This window comes from Hemitrygon akajei, chromosome 31 (genome assembly GCF_048418815.1).
Source record: "Hemitrygon akajei chromosome 31, sHemAka1.3, whole genome shotgun sequence".
NCBI lineage: Eukaryota > Metazoa > Chordata > Chondrichthyes > Myliobatiformes > Dasyatidae > Hemitrygon > Hemitrygon akajei.
The window spans coordinates 7,207,921-7,226,156 of record NC_133154.1 but is presented as its reverse complement, the minus strand read 5'-3'; the positions used below and the strand labels follow the sequence as shown (position 1 = coordinate 7,226,156).

The 18,236-nt window shown below is 42.5% G+C and overlaps 1 protein-coding gene across 5 annotated transcripts in view; it reads right to left on the bottom strand.

Moving 5' to 3' along the window:
• LOC140718973 (uncharacterized) overlaps positions 1–14,955 on the bottom strand; it is a 33,344-nt gene extending 18,389 nt beyond the window's left edge. For all 5 annotated transcript variants that reach the window (XM_073033284.1, XM_073033282.1, XM_073033281.1 and 2 more), the window contains exons 1-5: positions 14,862–14,955; positions 14,737–14,760; positions 9,698–9,790; positions 5,618–6,072; positions 1,535–1,679 (exon numbers count right to left, since the gene is read on the bottom strand). In XM_073033284.1, coding sequence (XP_072889385.1) covers positions 1,535–1,679; positions 5,618–6,072; positions 9,698–9,790; positions 14,737–14,760; positions 14,862–14,889 — 745 coding nt within the window. In that variant the 5' untranslated portion in view covers positions 14,890–14,955. The remainder of the gene's footprint in view (positions 1–1,534; positions 1,680–5,617; positions 6,073–9,697; positions 9,791–14,736; positions 14,761–14,861) is intronic.
• Positions 14,956–18,236: the final 3,281 nt, after the last annotated feature.

Here is an 18,236-nt window from a genome sequence, read left to right as displayed (position 1 = left end):
AGTATTCACTAGGAACATATGACTCTATTGGAAAGTCACCAAAATTAACACGATTTGAAAAGCTGGCTTTGTTACCAGAGTCAAACTGGACACACTGCAGGCTGTGGTAGATCAAAGGATCCTGGCAATTCTGGACAAGGTTTCTCACCCTCTGCGTGCCACCTTGACTGAACAGAGGGGCACTTTCAGTAACAGACTAAGACAACTGCACTGCTCCAAAGAGTGCTGTATGAGGTCATTCTTACCCTCAGCCTTTAGGCTCTATAATGAGTCAACCTATAGCTGGGGAAGTGATGACCCCTCCTCCTGTTAGACTGTTTGTGGTAACTTACTGTATGTTTTATTCTTTGTACTTGTCTTCTAATATTTGTATATTTGTGCACTTGCAATGCCACTGTGACCCTGCACTTTCTGTTGGGATCAATAAAGTATCTGTCTACCTATCTATGTCCAGCCTGGAATGGCCTGTCTAATGTTGACGTTAGTTTCTGTGAAACGTTAATTCTTCTTGTTTCTCCACTGACCTGCCGAGTGCTCCCTCTTCTCTGTCTAAATTTCACCAGAGTACCCGGAGGGTAACTGGTCCTGTGATTAGGACAGGGGTGATTAGGTAAGTGGGTGATTAGGTAAGTGGGGTGATTAGGTAAGTGGGGTGATTAGGTAAGTGGGTGATTAGGTAAGTGGGGTGATTAGGTAAGTGGGGTGATTAGGTAAGTGGGGTGATTAGGATAGGGGTGATTAGGTAAGTGGGGTGCTGGGTAGTGCGGCTTGTCGGGTTGGAAGGGCCCATTACGCACCTTATCTCGAAATAAATACAGGGTGGTTGCCCGTCGTGTCGGAAGAGGACAGGAAACGTGTGCTGAGAGTTTTTAAAGTGGGAAAGCCGTTGCACTGGGGCAGTTCCACTCTCTCAGCCTCAGAAGTCTGGGTCCACTAGTACATATAGTCATCCCAAACTGGGCTCTTCCCTGGCCGCAGTGGATGACCGTGACTTCCTCTGTGCGTCATTACAGAGCGTCGGAGAGCCACCTTCCTGGCCGTAGGATCTCACTATAGATCTCATCCACCCATCCTGCCGGGGCTGACTTTGTGGTTTCAAGTACCTGATCTAATGTAACAGCTTACGTACTTGGAATCGACTAACTGCCATCAAAATACCTCCCACAGGAACGTAAGGATACAGGAACATTCCTGTAGACATAGGTGCATCCTACCCCACTCCACTGTCATACGATTTGCTGCAAGAATATTCGACAGGTGGCACCATTAGTCCAACACGTTACAGTGCCAGCGACAAGGGTTCAATTCGCGCCCAGTGTCTATAAGGAGTTTGTATGTTCTCCCCGTGACCGCATGGGTTTGCACCGGGCACTCCAGATTCTTTCGCAGCCAATAACCTACGGGTTTTGGTACAAGTTAGTAGGTTAATTGGCCATTGTAAGTTGTCCCGCGATTCGGCTGGGGTTAAATTGGGGGTTGCTGGGTGACGTGGATCGAAGAGCCGTTTCCGCGCTGTATCACGATAAATAAATACCTGGGAAGATGTTACATCGTAGTGGGTAACCTATCTTTTCATACATGTCTGCCTCGTCAGTGACGCTCTTCTGCGCCTCTGCTGTCGTGTCCTTGGAATCCAAATCCCTCACGGGAAATTCCTTCTGATTCAAAAACTCCTTAACCTTCAGGGAGGCAACGTTAAAAAGCGAGTCAGGATGGCTGTCGGACAAGCCAAGATCATTTATGTTCTCTTCGATTTGTTCTGTAAGTCATGAGACGGTGTGGGGTTCTGTTCCATAGATATCATGTAATTCCCTTACCTCAGAGTACAACAGCACAGAAGTAGGCCCTTCAGCCCATCTAGTCCATGCCAAACTGTTGCCCTCCAACCATGAATTTCTCTTAAATGTTGTTCATCACTTGTGCCGGTAGCTCGTTCCACACCCTCGCCACCTTCTGAGTGAAGAAGTTTCCCCTCAGGTTCTCCTTAAATATTTCACCTTTTGCTCTTAACCCATGACCTCAAGTTCTAGTCTCACCCAACCACAGTGGAAAAAGCCTGTCTGCTTTTACCTCCTCATCATCTTGTATACCCCTGTCAAATCTCCCCTACACTCCAGGGAATAAAGTCAACCTTTCCCAGGCCCTCAAGTCCCAGGAACATCCTCGTACATTTTCCCTTCACAGACTGCGTATCTGAGACCATTAAGCCAAGAGTGCCCCTTAGCGACTCTTCCATTCCCCTGGGACGGAGACGCTCAGCACGGCCTGTAAACTCAGTCCAGTGCCGAGTTCCGTGGTGTGCTTATGGAATTCTTGCTTTTATTAGTCGAGACATTGAGTTCAAAAGTCGGGAGGTTATGTCGCAACTTTATAAAACTCTGTTTAGGCCGCATTTGGAGTATTGTGTACATTTCTGGTTGCCCCACTAGAGGAAGGATGTCGAGGCTTTGGAGAGGGAGCAGAAGAGGTTTACCAGGATGCAGCCCGGTTTGGAGGGCGTGTGATATCACAAGTGGCTGGACAAATTTGAGTTGTTTTCTCTGGAGCGCCAGAGCCCGAGGGGAGATCTGATAGAGGTTAATAAGATTATGAGAGGCACAGATAGAGTGGACAGAGAGTATCTGTTTCCCAGGATTGAAATGTCTAATACCAGAAGGTATTAGACATTGAAGGTGAGAAAGGGTAGAGTCAGAGGGGATGTGAGGGGCAAGTTTTTTAACTCAGTGAGTACTGGTTGCCTGGAATACGCTGCCTGGTATGGCAGTAGAGGCAAATACATGAGAGGATTTTTAAGAGGCGTTTGGATAGGCACGTGGATGTAAGGAAGATGGAGGGATATGGACATTGTGTAGGTAGGAGTGATTAGTGCTTGGGTGTTTTGGATTTGCTTTATAGCTGGGTCAGCACAACATTGTGGGCCGAAGGGCCTGTTCCCTGTGCTGTACTGTTCCATGTTCTTATAGCACCAGCTTAGGGTGTGCGTTCAGCTCGTTAAGGCAAAGCCGAGCCCACAGCCTGCCAGCTCAGGGCTGGGAGCCTATGGTAAGGGCTACTGTGGATTCCGGTTAATCAGGGCAGCCACTTAATGGGGACAGCTCTTAAAGAACAAAAGCAAATCGTGAAAATAGCCAGGATTCTCTTTGTTTATTTGGGATAATATGCCTTCAGGAGAAGGAGATTGGGGGTCCATGAGCCAGCCCTCATTGGAGGATCAGAGGTGGAGAGAGTCATCAACTTTAAATTCCTTGCTGCTCTCATTTCAGAGGATCTGTCCCGGGCCCAGCACGCAACTGCAATTGCAAAGAAAGCCCAGCAGCACCTCTACTTCCTTAGGAGTTTGCAGAGATTCAGCATGACATCTAAAACTTAGACAACTTCTATAGATGTGTGTTGCAGAGTATACTTACTGGTTGCAACATGGCCTGGTATGGAAACACCAATACCCTTGAGTAAAAAAATCCTACAAAAGGTAGTGGATACGGCCCAGTTCATCACGGGTAAAGCCCTCCCAACCACTGAGCACATCTACATGAAATGCTGTCACAGGAAGGCAGCATCCATGATCAGGGGCCTGTTCTCTTCTCACTGCTGCGATCAGGTAGAAGATACAGGAGCCTCAGGACCCGCACCACCAGGTTCAAGAACAGTTTCTACCCCTCAACCATCAGGCTCTTGAACCAAAGGGGATAACTTCACTCAGCTTCACTTGCCCCATCATTGCAATGTTCCTATGACCAATGGACTCAAGGAATCTTCATCTCATGTTCATGATATTTATTGTTTGTTTATTTATTTATTATTAGTCCTTATTTGTATTTGCACAGTTGGGGGCCTTTCATTGATTTTGTTTTGGTTATTATTCTATAGATTCATTGAGTATGCCCACAAGAAAATGAAACTCAGGGTTGATAAATGGTGACATATATGTACTTTGATAATAAATTTACTTTGAACTTAATTGGGACAGGAGACTGTTACCAAACAGGTTCTAATTAGTGTCAGTCACACACACTCTGCAGCTATTAGGCAGTACAGCAGACTTAGAATGAACAGTTTTTAAATAGCATCAGTTGTGTGTGCTTGTGTTCAAAGAGCAGTGAATTTTGTCACTGGTTGTTGGCAAGGAATAAACAGGAAGACAACTCAGAACTGTTTTGCTCACCGTGTTTTCAAGTATTCAAGCTTGGCGATGCCAGAAATGGTCGTGACTGAAAATGAACTGATTTCACTATTTCAAGCAGTTAGAACTACGAAGATTTTGAAGGTATTGGTAACTTTCCTGAATGATACAATGAAAATGAAGGTTTGGAGGATGCAATCATCGAAAGTATTGTATGAAGGCAGTCCATTATCCAAAATGCTTGGGGCTGGAAGTGTTCTGGATTTTGGGATATATAACAAGATAGTTTGGGATCACCATCATTTCCAACTCTGCATTTACGACATTCTGGTAAGCAGTGTTTGTACCATTCACCTTTAAAATCTTTAAAAAATTAATGCTGAGTCTTTTCTTAAATTTCTGTAACCTGCCTGCTGAATATTCATAGTTATCTTCAATTTTCTGTTCATCGTGATAGATCTTTGTTCGTTTCATTGTCAGCATACCGTTAGGTTCACTCCATTGCTGACAAATCCACTCTTTCAATGCTCGTTCGAGATCTTCAATTTCTGCTTTATGCAGTGTTTTTCTATTTTTCATTAACTTCTGTTCATTACATATGTGAGGTCACCTCGTTGCGTACAGAGAGCAGTGCATCGCCTGGGAACCTTCCCAGCATCTTGTGGAAATTTCCATTTGTGACATCATGTCAATGCTCAAAACATTTCTGGATTTCGGAAGTTTTTGGATTTTGGAATTTTGGATAGGGGGTGCTCAGTCTGTATTAACGATCTACCAGCTTAATACTTATTTATATATTTTGTCTGAAATACCTCCAAGGAGCAAGGAACGCTTATACAGAGGTGTAGGAGGGAACCTATACTCATTGGCCACTTTATCAGGTACACCTGTAATTCTGCTCATTAATGCAAATATACGATCAGCCAATCATGTGGCTGCAACTCAACGTATAAAAGCATGCAAACATGGTCAAGAGGTTCAGTGGGTGTTCAGACCAAACATCAGAATGGGGAAGAAATGTGATCCAAGTGGCTTTGACCATGAAATAAATGACTGTTGGTGTCTGATGGGGTGGTTTGAGTATCTCAGAAACTGCTGATCCCCCTGGGACTTTCATGCAAAACGGTCTCGAGAGTTTACAAGAGAATGGGGCAAAAAAAATGCCTTGATAATGAGAGAGTTCAGAGGAGAATGGCCAGACTGGTTCAAACTGATGAGAGGGTGACAGTAACTCAAATAACCACGTGTTACTACAGTGGTGTGCAGAAGAGCATCTCTGAACGTACAACACATTGAACCTTGAAATAGATGGTCCACAGCAGCAGAAGACCATGAACGTACACTCAGTGGCCAGTTTACTAGGTACAGGAGTTAAGATGAATAACTCACAAGAGAAAAGGTGAAAAATAAAAAGGGGGAAAGTAAACTCGTGTGTTTTGGCAGCTCGGACTGAGTGTCACAAGTAGAAGAAAGTCCTACAATTGGTCTTTCACTCACCTTTCCGTCTGATAGGACCTCACTCACCACATTGGTCCCAAACTTATGCTGAATATTTTTTGGAATCAGACATTTCTCTTCTCGCGTGGAAAGCCTCTCTGGAGTCTCGCACAATGGTGACTGCGTGCCGGGCGTCCCTCCCTGCACAGAGACCTCCTCATCGTCGACCTGCCACTCACTGCTACGCCGGTCGGGGCTGGCGGCCTGGGTTTTGTGCGACCTCCTCAGTCGCGTCTGGCAATCCATGTCTTCAGGCAAACTCTGCCTGGACCCAATGGCGTTGTGGACGGCTTCCGATCTGGGACGCAGGATACTTTCTGAGTCAACAGAGTGGCCTGATTTTGGGCTGCTAAGCTGCTGGGTCTTGTGGGCATTGTCTGTGCCCTGCGCCAGTGGAGACGTCAGCCGATGACAGCTTTTAGACGTGTCAAGAAGCTGTCCTTCCTCTGGTACCTCTGTAATTCAGATTCATTTATCTATTAAATATACATCAAAACACATGGTGAAAAGTGACACACACAAAATGCTGCGTTCCACCGGCATTTTGTGTGTGTTGCTTGAATTTCCAGCCTCTGCAGATTTCCTCGTGTTTGCAGTGAAAAGTGACGCTGGTGTCAATCACCAACACAGCGGTGCGCTGGGGCTAGCCCGCAAGAGTCAACACACTTCCAGCTCTAATTTAGCATGCCCACAACTCACTAATACTATCCGTATGGCTTTGGAAAGTGGGAGGAAACCGGAGCACTTGGAGAAAACCCACACGGTCGTGGGGAGAACGTACAAACTCCTTACAGACATCGACGGGAATTAAACTCCAATTGCTGATCGCGGCGGCTGTAAAGCATTCCGCTAACCACTACACTCCTGTGCTGCCTCTCGTCCAGTGAAGAACGTCTGTCGCACCAACTCCTAAGTAACTGAGCACAAATCTGGCTTCAAGAGTTACATGGAGGCAGGTATAGTGTGTGCAAGTACAGTTGTACTGGGAACAGCCAGCATCAGGGTAAAAAGAGCTAATATGAGAGGACATAATTTTATGCAGAGGAAAGAAAAGGTGGGGGGGGAGGGGAGTGTCAGAGGTATGGTAAGGATTGGACTGCACAGGGTTGGACAAAAGCTGCAGAAAGTTATAAACTCAACCATCTCCATCATGGACACTAGCCTTCCCAGCATTGAGGTCATCTTCAAAAGCAATGGATCAATGATTACGCACCCCCATCACCCAGGTCATGCCCTCTTCACATTGCTACCATCAGGGAGGAGGCACAGGAGCCTGAAGGCACACACTCAACGATTCAATCACAGCTTCTTCGCCTCTGCCATCCGATTTCTGAATGGGCATTGGACCCATGAATATTACCTCAGTATTCTTGTTCTCTTTTTTCACTACTTATTTAATTTTTATATACAATGCCTATAAAAAGTATTCACCCCCAACCCCCCCAGACATTTTCATGTTTTATTGTTTTACAAAATTAAATCACAGTGTATTTAATTTGGCTTTTTTTGACACTATTCAACAGAAAAAGACTCTTTCATGTCAAAGTGAAAACTGATCTCTACAAAGAGATCTAAATTAAGTCAGGTCACTTTTATTGTCATTTTGACCATAACTGCTGGTACAGCACATAGTAAAAATGAGACAATGTTTTTCAGGACCATGGTGTTACATGACACAGTACAAAAACTAGACTGAACTATGTAAAAAAAAACACAGAGAAAGCTACACTAGACTATAGACCTACACCGGACTGCATAAAGCGCACAAAAACAGTGCAGGCATTTACAATAAATAATAAACAGGACAGTAGGGCAAGGTGTCAGTCCAGGCTCTGGGTATTGAGGAGTCTGATCGCTTGGGGGAAGAAACTGTTACATAGTCTGGACGTGAGAGCCCAAATGCTTCGGAGCCTTTTCCCAGACGGCAGGAGGGAGAAGAGTTTGTATGAGGGCTGTGTGGGGTCCTTCATAATGCTGTTTGCTTTGCGGATGCAGCAAATTAATTACAAACATATGCAGATGCTGGAAATCCAAGCAGCACACACACACACACAAAATGCTAGAGGAACCCAGCAGGCTAGGCAGCACCTATGGAAAAAAGTACAGTTGACGATTCGGGCCGAGATCCTTTGGCAGGACTCAATTAATTACAAATGTAAAACACAAGGTATGTACCTTATATGCAATCTAGCATCCCTTTATGGACATACAATCAATCTATATATATTTATATACATTATCTTATGTATTTATATCTATTGCACGTTTTTATTATTGTTGTGTAAGGTGACATGGTGGCGTATCAGTTAACACAATGCTTTACAGTACCAGTGACTGGGGCTCAATTCTTATATGTACGTTTTCCCTGTGACCACATGGATTTTCTCCAGGAGCTTTGATTTCGTCCCACAGTCTAAGGACAGACAGATTGGTTGATTAATTGGTCATTGTAAATTGTCCTGTGATTAGGCAAGGGTTAAATTGGGGGTTGCTAGGCAGCCCTGCTCAAAGGCTCGGAAGAGCCTATTCTGCGCTATATCTCAATAAGTAAATGCTTTATGTCATTGTGGATTTTTTTTTGTGCTGCAACAGATCGGGAGTAACAACTATTTTGTTCTCCTTTCACTTGTGCACGGGAACCGACATTAAGCAATCTTCAATCTTCGATCTTGAATGAATGGAGACAGGTAGGTGGAGCTGAAGTTAAGGTGCTCTTGATGCAGTGAATGGCCCAGAAAGTTCCGAGCAGTGTATCGCCTGCCCTTGTTCCCACGCGTTGCTGGGAAGAAGAATTTTGAACGAGGACAATGGGAAGAATGGGAAGGTCCGTGAAACAGTAAAACCGAGCTGAGACCTAACGTGCCGTGGCTCCACTTCAGTAGAAGCTGATGTTGAGGCAGCCTCAATGTTGGATCAGAAAATGTCCAAGTCAAAGCAATACGTACAAAATGCTGGAGGAACTCAGCAGGTCGGGTAGCGTCCACAGAAACGAAAGTTGACGTTTCAGGCCAAGATCCTTCTACAGGAACGGAAGTGGGGAAGATACCAGAATAAAGAGTTGGGGTGAGGGGAAGGAGGTCAGCTGGAAGGTGATAGATAAACTCATGTAGGTGGAAAAGGTCAAGGGCTAGAATCTGATAGGAGAGGAGAGTGGACTCTAGGAGAAAGGGAAGGCAGAGGGGACCCAGGGGAAGAAATAGGCAGGTGAGAAAAGGTAAAAGGTCAGAGTGAGGAATAGAGGAAGAGGGTGGGGAAAAGTTGTTTACTGGAAGGGGAAATCGGTATTCATGCCATCAGGCTGGAGGCTACCCAAATGGAATATAAGGTGTTGCTCCTCCATCCTGAGGGTGGGCTCAACTTGGCACAAATTGAAAGTGAATTTATTATCAAAGTACGTCCTAAATGTTATCATATACTACCTTGAGATTCATTTTCTTGCAGGCATTCCCAAGCAAAACAAAGGAGTCCAATAGGATCAAATTCTACTTCCCAACAATGCATCAGGTGCCAGTGTAACACAGCGCTTAGCGTGACGTTATTACAGCTCGGGGCATCGGAGTCTGGAGTTCAATCCCAGCGATCTCTGTAAGGAGTCTGTACATCCTCCCCGTGTGTGCATGCTTCCGTTTCTACCCACAGTCCAAAGACATGCAGGTTAGTAGGTTAGTTGGTCATTGTAAATTGCCCCGTGATTAGGTTAGGGTTAAATATGTGGGTTGCTGGGCAATGCATCTTGAAGGGCCCATTCTGTGCCATGTCTCTAAATAAATTAAAAATGATCGAGAAACAACACATGAGAGACTAAATCTGCTGATGCTGGAAATCCAGAGCAACACACGCAAAATGCTGGAGGAGCTCAGCAGGCCAGGCAGCGTCTATGGAGGAGAGTATCGTTGAAGTCTCAGGCCGAGACCCTTCACCAGTCCTGATCATCGACTGTTTACTCTGCTGCCTGGCCAGCTGAATTCCTCCAGTGAGACTGACAAACAATTAATGTGCAAAAGAAGACAAACTGTGCAGATAAGAAAGATAAGTAAGTAAATAATAGAGATCACGAGCTCTATATATGGCATTCCTTACCTTTGGACAAACCTTTACTATCCAGCGTTGTGCCAAAGAGGGTTCGACCTGGGAACTCGTTAGCTGTCGTTACCTTGGTTTTCATCAGCTTATCTGGAAAGGATTTTTTCATTGAGGGAAACGATTCTAAAAAGTTGATGTCTATAGAAAAGTATGTTTGAATTTTTTTTTTAAAAATGACCTTTCTTAAGCACCTCTGATTCAAGAAGATTTCTTAAATAAAGATCCTTGCCACACTCTCCAGAAGCATGTCTGTTTTCTGGTGACAGATACCAGATTCTGTATGTTCCCATTACTCAGACCATCATGAGTGTGAGGTGATGAATTTTGGGGATTAATAAGGGCAAAACATAGACAAGGACTAGGCAGAAAAATGGTTCGGCATTGCCAAGAAGGGCCAAAAGGCCTGTTTCTGTGCTGTAATGTACTATTGTTCTGTGGTTCTATCAATGCTAGTGCTCCAGGGAGTACTGAGGTACAGAAGGACCTGGGTGCAAAGTGAAAGCATGCCTGAAGGTGGCAGTACTGAGGCGAAGAAAGCATATCAGACTATAAAATATGGGAGCAGAATTGGGGCATTATTCTGCTCTGCCATTCAATCGTGGCTGATTCTATTTTTCAACCCCACTGTCCCATCTCCTCCCTTACTAATCAACATCTTATCAATCTCTGCCTTATATACATGCTTGGATTTGGCCTCCACAACCACTGTTCCCTCTAAGGTGCGCAGCCACACGGTAACTGAAATACTCTCGCACACAAAGCCTTTGTTACCATGCAGCTGGAAGTTTATACGATGTTAACATAATTTTGAAATAAAGTTAATGTAATTTTGAAATAATGCTATATAATTTTGAAATACCCTGTAATTATGTTAATGAATATAATCCATAATTTTTCTAAATAACGAACATTTACTTTGAAACATTTTAGAGCTTCAATGTATCTATATTGTCAGTGTTTCAAGTTACAACAAATTGTAACAATAAACACAGAATGGAAGTCCATAGCTTATTTTTTAATAAACCGCCTGCCCGCTGAATGCTGACGCATATTACAAAAACATTTAAAGTGCCGCGCAGTTTTCAGGCCACGTAAAAACTTCCTGCTCAGGTCAATGCTTGGTCCATGCAGCTGTTTAAAAAAAAATTAGAGAGAACGTTGTCCACAACTCTCTGTGGTAACACATCCGACAGATTCATCACCCTCTACCTCAGGGGTTCCCAACCATTTTTATGCCATGGACCAATCAATACCTTGAAGCAAGAGGTCCATAGATTCCAGGTTGCTCCAACTAAACAAATTCCCCCTCATCTCAGTTTTAAAGCGATACCCATTAATTCTAAGGCTGTGCCCTCTGCTCCCACTACTGGAAACATTCTCTCCACTCTATCCAGGACTTTCAGTCCCTGACAGGTTTTATAAGATCATCTCTAGTATAGCATAGCATTTAGTGTAACACTTTATAGTGCCAGTGTCGCAATTCATTTCCCATCGCTCTGTCAGGAGTTTGTACGTTGCTGCATGGGTTCTGTCGAGTACTCCGCTTTCCTCCCACATTCCAAAGACCTACAGGTGTTTGGATATGGACGAAAGAAAAACGGAGGGATGTGTGGGACGGACCTTACTGTAGCTTAAGAGGTTGTCACAGCATCATGGGCCAAAGACCTCCACAGCACTGTACCGCTCTATGTTCAATAAAAGAGAAATCAAAGGGCTGGAGGTTTGGAGGGGAGCTGAGAAAGAATTTTTCCACCCAGAATATGAAGCAGACAGCCTGGATGGGTGGTGGAGACACAGAAAGACCTTCACAGCATTAAGCATCCAGCAGGTCAGAATCAGAATCAGGTTTAATATCACTGGTGTATGTCAGGAAATGTGTTGTCCTATCGGCCTATATCTTTGCTGAATACGGATTTTAAGATCTTTAGTAAAATTTTGGCTATTAGATTAGAAAATATATTGCCTCGGATTATTTCTGAGGATCAGACTGGATTTATTAAAAATCGCTATTCATCTTTTAACATTAGAAAATTAATTAATATTGTTTATACCTCTTCATCTAAAATCCCAGAATGTGTCATCTCTTTAGATGCTGAAAAAGCATTTGATAGAGTCGAATGGTCATATTTATTTAATACATTGCAACATTTTAATTTTAGTTCAAAATTTATATCATGGATTAAATTAATATATCATAAACCTTTAGCTTCGGTCTTTACCAATAATCCAAGATCCCCTTTTTTTCAGTTATTTCGGGGTACAAGGCAAGGTTGTCCTTTAAGCCCTTTATTATTTGACATTGCTTTAGAACCCTTGGCTATAGCTATTCGTGAATCACCCAATATTTTAGGTATTACCCGTGGGGAGACGATGTATAAGGTATCATTATATGCGGATGATTTGTTATTATATATATCTGACCCTGAAAGATCTATTCCTGCTATTTCTTCTTTGCTTGCTCAATTTAGTAATTTTTCTGGATATAAATTGAATTTTAATAAGAGTGAACTTTTTCCATTAAATATGCATATTTCAATTTATAATCAGGTACCATACAGAATTGTTACAGATTATTTTACTTATTTAGGTATTAAAATTACTAAAAAAACATAAAGATTTATTTAAAACTAATTTTTTACCTTTAATAGATCAAATTAAGCAACTTGCTAATAGGTGGTCCCCATTATCTTTGTCTTTGGTAGGCAGAGTTAATGCCATTAAGATGTTGATACTATCTAAATTTCTATATCTATTTCAAGCATTACCAATTTTTATTCCTAAATCTTTTTTTGATATGGTTGACTCTAAAATATCTTCGTATTTGTGGCAGAACAAAAATCCTAGGCTAGGTAAAAAATATTTACAGAAGCCTAAGAAGGAGGGCGGCTTGGCTCTACCAAATTTAAGATTTTACTATTGGGCAGTTAATATACGGTATTTGATATTTTGGACATAAGAATCGACTACAGTTGCTGGCCCACAATGGGTAAATTTGGAATGTAAATCTGTGCAAGATTTCTCATTGATCTCAATCTTAGGATCTTCACTTCCTTTTTCGTTACTCAAAATGAATAAACAGATAACTAATCCCATAGTCAAGTATACATTACGAATCTGGTTTCAATTTCGTAAATTTTTTGGTCTGAATAAGTTTATGCTGTTAAGTCCTATAATATCTAACTACTTCTTCCGACCATCATCTATAGATCAAGCTTTTCTTTTATGGAAAACAAAAGGTATAACATGTTTTCGTGATCTGTTTTTGGATGATAACATTATGTCCTTTGAACAGTTATCTAATAAATATAATTTATCTAAAACCCATTTTTTTAGATATTTACAAGTTAGAAATTTTCTATATAATGAACTAAAGTCTTTTTTGAAAGAATGTCCATTGGACATTACAGAAAGAATTTTAGCTCTCAATCCTTGTCAAAAGGGTTTAGTAGCTATCATTTATAATATGATTATGAATATACAGCCAGATATATCAGAAAAAATTAAGAAGGAATGGCAGGAAGAATTGCATTGCCCTATATCTACTGAGCAATGGGAAAATTTTTTATCATTGGTAAACTCATCCTCTATCTGTGCTAAACATGCTCTAATACAATTTAAGGTTGTACATAGAGCTCACATGTCTAAAGATAAACTTGCTCGATTTTATTCTTATGTTAATCCAACCTGTGATAGATGTCATTCTGATGTTGCTTCATTGACCCATATGTTTTGGTCTTGTCCTTGTATACAAAACTATTGGAAAGATATTTTTAATATTATTTCGAGAGTTTTAAATATTAATCTCCAACCACATCCTTTTACCGCAATTTTTGGTCTACCAATGATAGATAATAAGCGTTTATCCACTTCATCCCAACGAATGATTGCATTTGTTACACTAATGGCTAGAAGGTCTATTTTACTGAATTGGAAAGAAATTAACCCTCCAACTGTATTTCAGTGGTTTTCTCAAACTATTTCCTGTTTGAGTTTAGAAAAAATTAGAAGTGTGGTTTTTAATTCTTCAGTTAAATTTGAGGAAACTTGGAGACCATTTATTCAACATTTTCATATGAATTAAATGGTCTGATCCTGAACCTTATTGTTACTATCCTGAAGTGTATGGATGGAGGTTCGGAGTCATTGGCACTACTGTATGTATTTAACATTATGCAATTGCCCATATTGGTTAGTTTTTTTTTAATTCTTTTAGTTTTTTTTGGGGGGGGTTCTTTTTTTCCTTTTTCTTTTTTTTCTTAAATCCTCTACACTAATACTATGAGTTTGGGAGACTTTATATATTGATTAATACATATCTGATTGTTAATTAATCTATTAATTGTGTACTCTCAAATGTTTTGTACTTATATTTTACTTATGTTTTTCTTAAAAATTAATAAAAAGATTTGAAAAGAAAGAAAGGAAATGTGTTGTTTTGTGGAGGCAGTACACTGCAGTGTATAATAATTAAAACTGTAAATTATAATCATTCATTTATTCATTTTATTTACATATTTATGTTGCGATACCGCGCGGAATAGGCCCCTCCGGCCCCCGACAACCCTGATTTAACCCTAACCTAATCACAGGACAATTTACAATGACCAATTAACTTACCTGATATGTCTTTGGACTGCGGGAGGAAACTGTGAAGTGAATAGAAAGGGTGCAGAGGAGATTTACAAGGATGTTGCCTGGATTGGGAAGCATGCCTTATGTTGTATTCTGATTTGCTGAGAATGCCCACAAGATAAATTAATCTCAGGGATGTATGTGGTGACATTACCGCTGCCACAAAACAACAAATTTCACTACATATGCCAGTGATATTAAACCTGATTCAGTCGGGGTCTGGGCGTTATTATCTGAAAGAAGACATCTCTGACAGTGTTGCACTCCCTCAGTACTGCCCAGGTGTAGCAATTCCGTCCTCACCAGGGTCTTAAACTCATAGCCTGCTGTCTAAGAACCGACAATCACCATAAAGCACAAAAATAACTCCAACCAAGAAAGAGAAATGTAAAAAAAACTATTACCTGCCATTTTCATAATTTCAGAAACTGCAAAAAAAAATGCACAGATGTTAGATACTTAACGTTCACTTTTCTGAACATTACAACCGCTTTGTATCTTTAAACTTTTGGCGTTAAGAGTTACCGACCATGAAACTGACGGCACTCGGGATCCATCGCAAGACCCGAGGGAAGAAAACTTGGGGCTGAGGTCGCTTTGTCGCGTCGCCAATCGGGACGTTCGGTCTTTCGCCAACCGACAGTCAGGAAGGTGGGCACGTGACAGAACACGTGTCCCCGGTTGCCCGGTCAACCACAGTAAACATTACAAGTGCCGGATCCACAGGCTGGTTATGAACGCCCCCAAACCCCACAGGAGCTTCACATAATAAACACAACTGCGTTAGAACTGCACCACCATCAGATCAAGGACGACGATAGTGAACTGTGGCAAATCGGAAAGAGATGCACCATTAATCTTTCAAGTGCGTAATTATCTAAGAAAGGGTGCGCTGGGATTGGAGAGGGTCAGGAGAGGGTGCCCGAGAATGATTCCGGCAATGAAAGGGTTAATGTAGGAGGAGCGTTTGGTGCCCGCTGGAGCTAAGAAGAACGAAGGCGGAGATCTCATTGAAACCTATTGAATGGCTTTCAGGGTTCCCAGCCTGGAGTCTACAGACCCCTTGGTTCATGGTAGGTATTCATGCCATTAAAATGTTTGGGAATCCCTGACTCAGATAGAGTGGATGTGCAGAGGATGTTTCCTTTTGTGGGAGAGTATGGGAGCAGAGAGCACCGCCTCAGAATACAAGGATGTCCTTTTAGAATGGAGGTGATGAGGAATTTCTTTAGCTGGTGGGTGGTGAATCTATGGAATCCATTATTACCCATGGCCGTGGAGGTCAAGTCATTGGGTATATTTAAAGCAGAGGTTGATTAGTCAGGGCAACAAAGGTTATGGGGAGAAGGCAGATGAATGGGGTTGAGAGGGATAATAAATCAGCCACGATGGAATGGCGGAGCAGACTCGATGGGCTGAATGGCCTGATTCTGCTCGTATCTCTTATGGAAAGGGAACAGAACATCTCAGCTGAAGCTTTCACTCACTGCTAAGGGGAGACCTAATTCACAATTTGTTGTTATCCCTCTCCGCATCTTGTGGCAACCTTGCGGTTTCTTTAAAATGTGTCTGTTTTTTTTTACGAGGGTGAGTCGCCAGCTCGAGGCTCAACCCAGCACAGATGGAATGCGAGCAGGGAGCCGGCCAGATTCGAACCCAAGACCATTTGCCTTGAAGTCTGGTGCAGACGCCACTGCACCATTTCATTGTAGAAGACACCAAAATTGGTGGAGGGGAAGGTAGCACTGAGGAAACAAGGCTACAGAAGGACTTAGGTTAGGGGAATATGGGCAAGAGAGTGGCAAATGTAATACAATGTTGGAAAATGCACGGTCATGCACTTTGGTAGAACAAATAAATGTGCAGCCTATTTTTAAAACGGGAAGAAAATCCAAATATCTGAGATGCAAGGGGACTTGTGCAGAACACCCTCAAGGTTAACTTGCAGGTTGAGTGGGGAAGATAAATGCAATGTTAGCATTCATTTCAAGAAGTCTAGAATATAAGAGCAGGTGTGATACTGAGGCCTCACCTTGAGTTTGAGCTCCATATCTAAGATGTGCCAGCATTGGAGAAGGTCCAGAGGAGGTTCAAGAGGATGATTCCAGGAATGAAAGGGTTATCGTATAAGGAACCTTTGATGGATCTGGCATGTATTTGATGGATGAGGGGGGGATCTCATTGAAACCTTTCAAATATTGAAAGGCCTAGACAGAGTAGATGTGGAGAGGCTATTTCCCATGGAGTCGAGGATAGAGGGGTGTCCAATTAAAACAGAGATGTGGAGAAATTTCTTTAGCCAGAGGGTGGTGAATTTGGGGAATTTGTTACCACAAGCACTTGTGGAGGCCAGGTCGCTGGGTGTACTTAAGTCAAAGATTGACAGGTTCGTGATTGGCCATGGCATCAAAGGTTACGGGGAGAAGACTGAGTTGTGGGGCTGAGGAGGGGAAATAGAATCAGCCATGGTTGAAAGGCGGAGCAGACTTGATGGTCCAGATGGCCTAATTCTCCTCCTATGTCTTATGGTCTAGTATTGCGGTAAAGCGAGAGAAAATTTTGTAGGTGCTGGAAACAGGTGCCGAAATGTTGAGTAGAGCAAAGTATTTCAGATTGATGTCCATCTTCCCCAATTCTGTCGAAAAGTAAGAATTTTCTCTAAGAAAATTGGAGGGAATGCAAAGGGGAGATGAAAGAGCAGAGTTTCCGACGGAACGAAAGGCCGGAATGAGTAAGTGGAACTCGAACAGGAACAGGCTGTAATAGTGTTGAGCTAACCACCAGGCTACAGGGCAGCCCATCTGGGTATTTTGATGGTATTAGGAGCTTGCAGAACTTGATTAGAGTAGGGCACCTGGAGGCAATTGTGAAGCAGAGGACTTGGAGATTTCTACCACCTCTCTGGGGATGGGTGGGGGGGGGGGGGTAGAATGCATCAAGGAGTAGCTGCTACTTTACACAGGAGACTATCCTTGTTGGAATTCCCTCCACCAAGGTCCCTCTGTGAACAGAAATCAGGCTTTCCCATCAGTCGAGGGAGGGGACAGCCTCCAAGAGGGATCTTTCCTGGCGTTCTTTCAACGTAGCTCATGTACATGTGAAAACCTGTAAGACAGGCTTCCAGAAGACACTACACCTTGGCTGATGAAGAACCAATAGGTTTCTGAGATTTGAAGCTTTGCTGAGATGCCTGACTGAATAAATTTGTTCTAAATAATTCCTTATTAATGTATCACTATAGTACATAATTTCAATATAAATTATCATCGGTAAAGTGATTGCCCATTTGGCAAAGGGATGAACTTAGTGTAATTTTTTCAGTGTCATTTACAGAGATACAATAAAAACCTTCTGCTTTCCATACAGATCATTCCACACGTAAGTACATCAAAGCAGTAAAAAGACAGCAAAATGCAGAATATACACTCGCTGTCCACTTTATTAGGTACTGGAGTGGAACTTGGTGGGCTCTTCTGTTGCTGTAGCCCATCCACTTCCAGGTTCAACATGTGTGTTCAGAGATGCTCTTCTGCACACCACTATTGTAACATGTGGTTATTTGAGTTACTGTCAGCTTGAACCAGTCTGGCCATTCTCCTCTGACCTCTCTCATTAACAAAGCGTTGATGAACAGAACTGCCGCTCACTGGACGGTGTTTGTTTTTTGCACTATTCTCTGTAAACTCTAGAGACCGTTATGCAGGAAAATCCCAGGAGATCAGCAGTTTCTGACCAGCCCATCTGGCTCCAATAATCATTCCACGGCCAAAGTCACTTAGATCACATTTCTTCCCCATTCTTATGTTTGGTCTGAACAACTGAACCTCTTGACCATGCTTGTGTGCTTTTATGCATTGGGTTGCTGCCAGATAATTGGCAGGTTAGATACTTGCATTAATGAGCA